Source organism: Kryptolebias marmoratus, linkage group LG20, assembly GCF_001649575.2.
Source record: "Kryptolebias marmoratus isolate JLee-2015 linkage group LG20, ASM164957v2, whole genome shotgun sequence".
Taxonomy (NCBI): domain Eukaryota; kingdom Metazoa; phylum Chordata; class Actinopteri; order Cyprinodontiformes; family Rivulidae; genus Kryptolebias; species Kryptolebias marmoratus.
The window spans coordinates 4,494,156-4,503,979 of NC_051449.1; the positions used below are offsets into that span (position 1 = coordinate 4,494,156).

At 41.4% G+C, this 9,824-nt stretch overlaps 1 protein-coding gene across 1 annotated transcript in view; it reads left to right on the plus strand.

Moving 5' to 3' along the window:
- Positions 1-2,224: 2,224 nt before the first annotated feature.
- Positions 2,225-9,824, plus strand: part of gipc2 (GIPC PDZ domain containing family, member 2) — a 15,936-nt gene continuing 8,336 nt past the window's right edge. The window contains exon 1 of the mRNA XM_017411074.3: positions 2,225-2,881. Coding sequence (XP_017266563.1) covers positions 2,606-2,881 — 276 coding nt within the window. The 5' untranslated portion in view covers positions 2,225-2,605. The remainder of the gene's footprint in view (positions 2,882-9,824) is intronic.

Consider the following 9,824-nt stretch of genomic DNA (forward strand, 5'->3'; position numbering starts at 1 on the left):
GAACTTTGACAGCTTCTAAACTGACATTCATGACCATTTCTGGATTGTCCCTGGTCTGCAGCTCTCCTCACATGTTTTGCAGACACAAAGTGTTTGTCGATGCGTTTATGTTCCATGATTACACTGCAGGACGTGCAAAACAGCTGCAGCCGGGGAGGAAACTGGTTTGTTGAAATCTTTGTGGGCAAATGTGAAGCATTAGCGCACATTTTTGTGACGTCACATGTCTTCTTCGTGAGTTATTTGGGGTTATTATGTATTCCACACTACACAAACCCACAAAGAAGAGACTAGACCGCAGAAACGGTGGCGAATCACTTTAGAAACAATAAATATTGGGTTAAAGTTGCGGGAAAGTTGCGATTTCGCGGGGTTTGCTTGATTTTGCATTAATAGTTGCGATCGAAACATCGCAAAATCCTGGAGGGTCTGAGGAACGTTTCGTTGGCTGCAAAGAGGTGCCAAATATCCCCAGTGATCCTGAGGGAAAAACCTTTGTACCAAACCGAACATTTTCTTTCTCTCGTTCCTGTCTGACGGGATGCTTTCCGAGCAGTCTCCTACGGTTTTCTCACCAGGTTTTAACTTAGAGGCTCTCTTACTGTTTGTGTTTTGAAGCTAATTTAAGGAATGGACTCGGCTAGTTCGATGTTTTTAAACGTGAAGACTTGAATTTTAAAAAATAAGAAAATCTATTTTCACACGAAGCAAACTGAAGCAGTTCCGGTTTGAGCAGAAAAGTCAGCGCATTTAGTTAGGATTGCTTCAAAAGTTGCTTAAATAGTTTAGGAGTTTTGTTGTGTAGCAACACTGCAAAAAATTAAATAAAATAAAAAATGGCTCCTTATAGCCCAGGGAAATAAGATGAATATATATTTTGAAAGTCAAATGTGAATATTTAGCTGTTGTAAATCACACGCAGTTACATTTTTTTGATGTGCAATGATTAAAAATAAACAAAAATACTGACTGACAGTGTTCTCAGGTGTTTCAGGTGTCTACAAGCGAGGCATTTTCCCACCAGGGGATGCCACTTCCCTCATCCGGACGAACTCAGAACAGCCCCGACCTCATTTCTTCTTTTGCAAACTAAATATTTGTTTCTAATAACTGTATTGTTAGTGTGTCAGCCTGCGTTGAAGACTTGTGAAGATGCTGAGTCACTACGATCCAGCCAAGGAGGCGTGTAAACACTCCTACTCTGCGTGGGAGGTTTTCAGCTGTTAATCTTCTTTATAAAGTCTGTGTAAATAAGACAATAACACACTTAAATACCCTGTTTAATCTGGATTTAAATCATTAAATTATATGCATTTTAATACAAACTGCACTGCTAGGCGTACGTGCAGCAAATGGTTGTGTTTTGGAGCAAAATATCTTAACAAATTTTATTGATACTTGCAGAAATTAATCACCAGACGTCCTTATACAACTGATTGGCTTCGAGAGTCAAAACGGATCAAGATGGCTGCCTCAGCCAACACAAAAATGGCTACAACGCTCACCGATTTACAGATGCTTGCCAACAATTTAGCGCTGTAGTAACAGATTACACAAAAATGATTGTTTACCTTTAGTTTTTGCTATTAATGATATGTGTTAGTAAAATATCTTGGACAGATTTTAGCTAAACTTCCAGGAATTAATCACCGGATTAACGTCTACGACTGATTAACTTTTGCAGGCAACCCAAATCAAGATGGACGCCGCAGCAAACTGACTTTTGAGAACCCAAAAAAACCCCTGATATAACTCAGTCATTTTTACAGATATCAGTGTTGAAGTTCAGGGTGGTAGTAGCTGAGAGTCGGACTCAACGCGCACGCCAAGCGCTGCTCGGTTTCGTTGAAACTTCAGTATTTTAATGCTGGCGTTCAGCCTGTTTGTCTGTTAGCATTTATCTTACAAATTAAACCTTTTTCTGGACGTAATCAGCAGATCTGCAACTGATTCACTTTAGGAGCAAACCCAAATCAAGATGGACACTAACCAACACAAGAATGGCAATGACCCATTCAGTTTTTTATTTATTTACAGATATTCAGCTAAAATTAGATGTGGTAATAGCTGAGAGTCATTCAGGACACATCCTCTGATTGTGGCATCTCGTGTTCCGGGAGCCGGTCGCATTAAATCCCTGAACTTTGTGGTTAAAACCTGGGTGGTGTTCTAGCTGAGGTGGTGTACAGGTGCGCCGTGGATCCCGGGGTTTGTCCCCACTGCGCCTGCGCGCCACAACACGCTGATACACAAACAGAGGAGCTATTGTTGGTCGCGGACTGGGGCAGCAGTGGCGGGTCGTGTCAGTGCGGATTTCACACACACACCCCCACACACTCACTACCTGCTGGATATTCAGAGAAACTCGGTCACGGGCGGAAATAATAATAACAATTAAGTTAAAGCTTATCTGAACGCAGGTGAGGGAAGGGAAAGAGTTGGCGGAAGCGAGGAAGACGCTCGGGAAAGGAGGAAGTAAATAAGGACGAGTCGACCGTTGAACTCCGAACGCAACAGGTCACTTCACTGCTCGCCGCCGCGGCTCGGACTTTTTAATACTTCTCTCGTTTTTTATTAAATAAACAAACGAACAAAAAAACAAAACATGCCGTACGGACCGTGGAAGAAGAAAAACAAAGCCACGAAGGAGCACTTGGTCGACAACGAGGAGGTGAGCGGCGGACACGCAGGTGCCGGCAGCCTGGGTAAATCCGCCGTGAACGGAGCGGGGCTCCCGCCTCCACCTGCCAACCTGCGGCCCAAGCTGGTCTTCCACACGCAGCTGGCGCACGGAAGCCCGACCGGCAGGATCGAGGGATTCTCCAACGTCAAGGAGCTGTACTCCAAGATAGCAGAGGCGTTTAATATAAACGCACCTGAGGTAAGCGCTGACCTGTATATTTAAAAAAAAGAGAAAAAAGACACGAGTCATTTCAGCGATTTAGTGTTGTGTTTAGCCGTCGGAGCTGGGGTTTACGCAAAGTACGTGAAGTACTCATGCACCAAAAACGTTAAAAACCTTAAAGTTGATCAGATTTTTAGGACAAATTCAGCTTTATTTAGCATCTATTTCAGAATAAGTAGCTGTTTTTAAAACTTAAAACTCGCCATGAAGCTGTTATACACAAACACACAGAATGAAACACTCAAATTTTCACAATAAAGTTCAAATCTGCCTAAAAAAAAAACCTCAAAGTTAAACAAAACTTACATTTTTGTATGTATTTTACTATGTTGCTACTGAATTAAATATTCATTCACCCCATAACCCCTCAAATGTATTATTTAAACATGTGGAAATTAAATGCATTCAAACAAATGTAAAATAATTAATGAAACCCTAAATTAGGGGATGAATTTGAATATTTATTCCTCAGGAAAATGTTTATTTTTCAGTAGCACATAAGCAGATATGATTACTATAAATAAGCAATGTGACAGGCCATTTAAATTGTGAGACAATAAACCAAAACTACCAGTAATGTGTAACATATAACAGCATTTTTATTATTATAATTGAATTAAACAGAAATAAAAGACTAGAATCTTGTTAAACTGATTTATTTAAACGTCTGAGATGTTATAAATTAGTTATTTATTAAAGAAAATAACAATAACAGGGACATTTATTTTTATACCAATGTTTTTACTTCTTGTCTGTTTCTAAACTGTTTATCTTTGTTTTCTTTTGTTTGTAAAGATGTTGGGGAGTTTTTTTTGTTTGTTTTGTTTTTAGAAATCGGTCCTTTTAATGGTGGTTGTTAAAAATCAGCTGTGTGTCACGGAGCCACAGACACACCCTGTCAGCTCTTTCCGGGGGTGATCTTTGTCCTTTTCTCTATTATCGTGCCATCACTGGATACCTGGCCGATCCTCGTCCTCCTGTGTTTGAGGAACCGTTTGTCACGTTGACGTCTGGAGGTCCTGGAAACAAAACCGGGTTCCTTAAGCTCCTCTTTTCAAATCGGTGTGTATATGGAGTGTTTGTTCGGCTTTTGTCAACCTGAATATGTCCGAGTAGGACACAAGAAATTCCTTTCCCCTGCAAAACTCAAAGAGACTGCCTCTTTTGTTCCATAATTGCAATAATCGGAGAAGAATCCGAGTTGATGCAGAGCAGAGTTTCACGTGTGGATCATCGGCTGGAGCAAATTTCCTTAATGAGGCTCGAACAATGCAGGGTTTATTGCAGGGTTTATTTTGTTTGAATGGGACGTCGGCCATATATCTGCAGGTACCTCCTGTCCGGACTCGTTCTGTTATTGGCGTTTGCTCTCTTCCAAACGAGCGACGTGCTTCAAGAAGCCCAGCTGATCTCAGCTGGTCGTAACGGAAAGGGATTTTACACAACAGGGGGATCAGGCAAGAATTTCAGTAGCAGGAGGCTAGCTGAAAGTAGCCAGAGGCTAGCTGAAAGTAGCCAGAGGCTAGCTGAAAGTGGCAAGAGGCTAGCTAAAAGTAGCAAAAAGGCAGCTAAAAACTAAAAGTAACAGAAGAAGACAAACCCGAAACAGTAGCTGAATCAGGCAGTGAAAACATCTGTTTATAAATAAATTTAAATGTTTTGAAAAGTATAAAAGTCAAAGGTCACGGCCTCCATCAGGAGTGATTTGAGTGATTCCCTCCTCGTTGTCTCATATTTAAACTTCTGTAACGAGCGCCGCGCGGCTCAGAGCCGGGCAGACGCCATCCCGCTTGTTGCCAGGCGGCGCGGACCGGACCACAGGAAGTCTCTCGTGTCCGGCTCGGCGGGGACTGCCTGGAATCTAAACCCGATAACTCGTCTCAGAGGAGCAGCTCTGCCCGGGACCTCCTCCCTTCATAAACACTGTGAGCGACCGAACACGACCCGCTACTCCACCGGGCAGAAGATAAAAACGCTTTGAAGCTGCCTGTTTTCCCAGCTTTCCAGGAATAACATGAATTTCTGTTATCATATCAGACAAATCATTGGCTTTTTCTCTTTTTTCCTGTCTGAACTTGTTTTAATAAAAGATTATTTTAAGCATTTTTATCTGCTTCAGATGGAGCAGCTAAACAAACAAACAGAAAATCAGTCCTTTTAGTCGTATAAATATCAATTATTTCGTCTCAAGCTGATAAATTATCAGTCATGTGATGACCTGTTTCTATTTAAAGGTGAAGCTTATCTCAAATAAGCCCACAAATTTGTAAAATATTGCGTAATTTAAAAAAGAAGTGCTATTTAAACTTTCACCAAACGTTTTCTCAAAGAAGATCCTGATTTTCAGAGCTGCTGTGTGATCATTTATTTTGTTTTAGCTGATTGAAATTCACAAATTAAACCCGGCTGAACCCATTTTTGTTTTGTTTTTTAAGCCCATTAAGTGTTTTAGCACTCGAGGTGTTATTCAGGATGCTGTCAAACGCAGACAGTTTTCTCTTTGAGAGGCTGGACGCGCCGTTGTCTCCTGCTGCCACCTGGAATCGAACCTTTTCCCTTCATGAAATCCTCACAGCTGTAAAATTACGCGGCAGATTTTTACAACACAGCCTGATAATCACTGAAGACTGTTCAGATGTCAGCTTGTTTGGATTCACTGTGAGCTTCGGCTGCTAAAGCTCAGGGTCAGACACTTTTATTTAGGAACGGCAGCTGCTGGAAAGGAACGGGGCCGACGTAAACGTCTGGTTTTCTCGTCAAAACAGTCGCAGAAATTCGCCGAAACGAACTTCAGTCGTACAGACGTTACGCTCAAAAAGTGATTCAGCTGAAAACGGTTGTGTAATATAAATCTGCAGGCTGTGATTAAAAATAAGATTTGTTGTTTGTTTTATGAAGATGTGCTGAAATGGTACAGATAGGTTTGTTGTTACCCTTAAAGAGGCGATTAATCTCTGCATTATAGTCATGTTTATAATCAACTATTTGACCTTAAGTAGTGTCACAGGTGCCGCCAAGCTTTTCATCAACCAGTGGATGGTTGTTGTGTGCACCACACTGAACGTGGAACAAAGAAATCAAAGCTGAGCGATTAAATGTCTCCATCTTAAAGACATTCGTGTTCCTCTGACCTCAGCTGCCAATATTACTAAAAATTATACAGTTGGTGGAGCTGTGGTCACCTCTTCATGACGTGGACGCAAGAGGAACTGCGACCCCAGGTTGATCAGATGGTTGATCGCGCCGTCCGTCACGTTTTGAATCCTGGTGGGCACCGTGGAAGAAGAAGACAACCCAAGAAGAAACAAAAACCAGACTGGATTTCACCAAAACAATGTTGAAACTCCATCTTCTTACCAAAAATAATCAGCTGAAGCGCATTCTTTTTTATTATTTTGCATCTGAGACAGAAAAACGAGCGTTGCTCTGCCTGATCGTATGTTTTCAGCCGCTCTGATCCACTGCGAGCTGCGTGATGACTCGTTAGGAGTTTTTACGGCGTGCCGTCGAAGGCAGGGCTGTGAAACTCAGTGACACAAGGGGGCCAAAATTAAAAACTTGGTCCTAGCCAAGGGCCAAGTTTTGATCAATATTTATTTAAAAAAATACATAAATTAGCACTGGTTTTAGATGTAATAAGTCAAAATCATTCATATAGAAATATCAAATACCTTTTCCCAATTTGATATATAGAATTTAGAAGAAACGTGAATGAATAAAGAAAAATGGATTGAACTTAAGAAGACATCATTAGCGTTCTCCATTAAACATCTAAAAGCCATTAACACAATTCAATCATACAGCTGCTAACACTGACTCTGAAACAAGAAGAAAACACTAAAAATGATAATATACACCAGTATTGTTTCTTGGCTGCAAATTCATCAACAAGAGTTTGATCTGTCCCGTCTGATGTGTCCTTTTCACGTCAAAATCAAAGATTACTGAGGAACTGAAACTTCATTTTCTTGGCTTCAAGGTAACCGTCACAGGAAGATTTTACTAAATAGGTTCAGTTTTTTTAAACAAAATGAGAAGCGACAGAGACTGGATCTGTCACAGACTGAAGGGCCAGATAAAATGTTACCAAGGGCCGGATCTGGCCCACGGGCCTTGAGTTTGACACATGTGGTCTAAGGCTCTGCCAGCGTTTGAGGCGTTAAAGCTCCAGTCTTATCTAATGTTGATTAAAACGGTTAATTTACTGCGAACGCCGACGGAGTCGTCGATGTGGAGGATCTGCAAAGCGCAGCTGGTTGAGTTGAAGAACGGGATCTTTCTGTGGGACTCGGGTCAAAGTCTGGCCGAAGGGTTCGAGGTGTGGCTGTTTGACTTTGCCTCCCAGTCCAGCTGCTGATCAGAAAGCACGCCAACATTTGCCTGTTATTTGAATGTCTTGGCTGCGGGTTTGCTTTGCACGTCCCGAGCGACTCGGCCTCCGCGTTTCTTAACCACGGCGGGGGGTGGGATTAGGAGGAACAATCTCATTTGGTGGGGTTTGTTTTTAAGCCCGTCTGTTGTAAAATAACAACCGGCAGTGACCTGTTCTGTTTTGTCTCGTGTTCAGGCTGAGACGGTTTGTTTAGATTACAGATCAGTTTTCCTTCCTTTCCAGGAATCACTTCTTATTTAGATTTACGCCAGAAGACCCCGTTAGGACACTTTAACTTTAAATTTAAACCTCAAACCCCTCAAAATGGCTCGTCCTCATGATGTCTGTTAACCGTAGTACCGTGAAGTACAGATTACTCAGATATTCTTGGAATAAGACGTGACCCGTGTTACAAAACAAGTTCAAAATGAGTCCATAAAGACGCCGTTTAACAATCCCTGTAACTAAAACAGCAAATAATCTTCTTAACCCACCTTTTAAATCAAAGTTTTCTGACAGTTATGTCTTCAGAAATAGTCCTTTGTCTTATAACTCCTTTAAAAATGTGTCTGGAAATCCCTTCGTATAATATTTGACATAATTGTGAAGCTCGGGGGGATTCCTTTTTTTTAAAAAATATACGTCAAATATTCCCGAAGACGTCACTCCAGACCAAAAAGACGTCTCTCTCTCCTAAACTGAACCAGTTTGTTTCCAGGAGATAAATCACTAAATTACAACAAACTACGATTTGTTAAGATTCGATAAGATTTTCCATTTTTAACTTGTAGCTATGGTTGTCTAATCTAAGCTTTTAGCAACTGTTTAGCTAAATTTAGCTTGTAGCTACATTTTACTTATCTTAGATTTTTAGTCAGTTTCGCTAATTAAAGCTTTTAGCTCCTGTTTTGATATTTTCTTAGCTTGTAGCTACAGTTTTGCTAATTTTAGCATGTTGCTACAGTTTTTCTAAAGTTTAAGAATGTCAAAATTGTAGCTAAAAGCTTAAATTAGCTAAAGTTTTAGCTTCTGTTCCCCCTGTTAACTGTTCCGATTCAGATTCTTCAGCAGTTTTGGCTGTTATTCAGCTCTCATCGCTGCATTTGTGCAAAAAAATACACTTCTTTTTAGTTCCATAATGAGATAAATTAAACTTTCATCCTAAAATAGAATCATTTTTATTTTAAATCGTCTCATTGTGACGTTTATATGAACTCAGGGTGTTTTTGTCGCCTTATTGTTGCTTTTGAAGGTTTTCTTTTTGCTGTTTTTGTTAAACGAGCTTATTTTTCTGAATCCTTCTCTGATTCAGTTGGTCTGAGGCGGTAATCCGTGCTTTTAGTGGAACACCTTTTATGAAAAGTGTCCGACCTGCACTCAGATCAGGGCGTCAGACTCCGGGCCTCGAGCGTGGCAACAAGTCATCCGTTTAAATCAGGCGTTTTAAAGCGAGATCGCGTCTGAATTGACAGGAGAGCGTCCCCCGAGGAGCGGCGTCTGACACCCCTGACTGAGGCGAATGATTAGCCCAGCTTTAACGCTGACAGACGAAAACACGAATCTCCACCGGACACACGGCTCCCATCAGCATTCCAGGGTTGGTTATTAAAACTCAACAGGACTGAGCTGTGTGAGATACTACTGATAAAGCACAACTTCTTAAAGGAAAACTGGAGAGGTTGCCATTCGTTACTCCCTGTAAATATAGCTTTATTTCGTATAAAACCTTCAAAACTGAGAGATGCATGCATGCAGTAAAAACGTCTCTGGATGTTACCCTGTGGGTGATTCAGCTACCGCCCGCCACCGGAGGCCAGAGGCAGCCATGTTTTCGTCAGCGAAATGTCTCACGAACCGCTGGGCATAGATTTGCAGTCAACCCAGTTCAAGATGGCCGCCACAGCTAATCGACATTAGCCAAGGCAGAAATGGCTCCAGCTCCAGTTAATTTTTTTTTACAAACGTTGAGCTGAAAACGACTCCAGAATTATTTGAGTCAAACCTGTTTGTCTGTTAGCAAAATATCTTGCGAACCGCTGGATGTAGTTTAATGAAACTTTCAGGAAGTCGTCATCGGATGCACGCCTGCAAGTCCAGTCCGATTCAAGATGGTCGCCACAGCTGGTCGACATGAACCAGCACAAAAATGGCTCCAACTCAGCCGCTTTCACAGATATTCAGCGGAAGTTTTCTGTGGTAGTAGCTGATGGTCGTTCCCAACGCGCTGACTAAGAGCTCATGAGATCGTGAGACATCCATTGCGTGATTTTTGTTTTGCAGATTTGACCAAAATGGCATTCAGTCCCAGCTTTAACAGATTGTCTGAAATAAAAAAAGGACAGAATAACAAAGACATGTTTGTTGTTGGAGGTCATGTTTTATTCAGACCCTCCAGGATTTCACGATGTTGCGATCGCAACTATTAACGCAAAATCAAGCAAACCCTGCAAAATCGCAACTTTAACCCAAAATGTATTGTTTCTAAAGTGATTCGCCACCGTTTCTGCGGTCTAGTCTCTTCTTTGTGGGTTTGTGTAGCGTGGAATA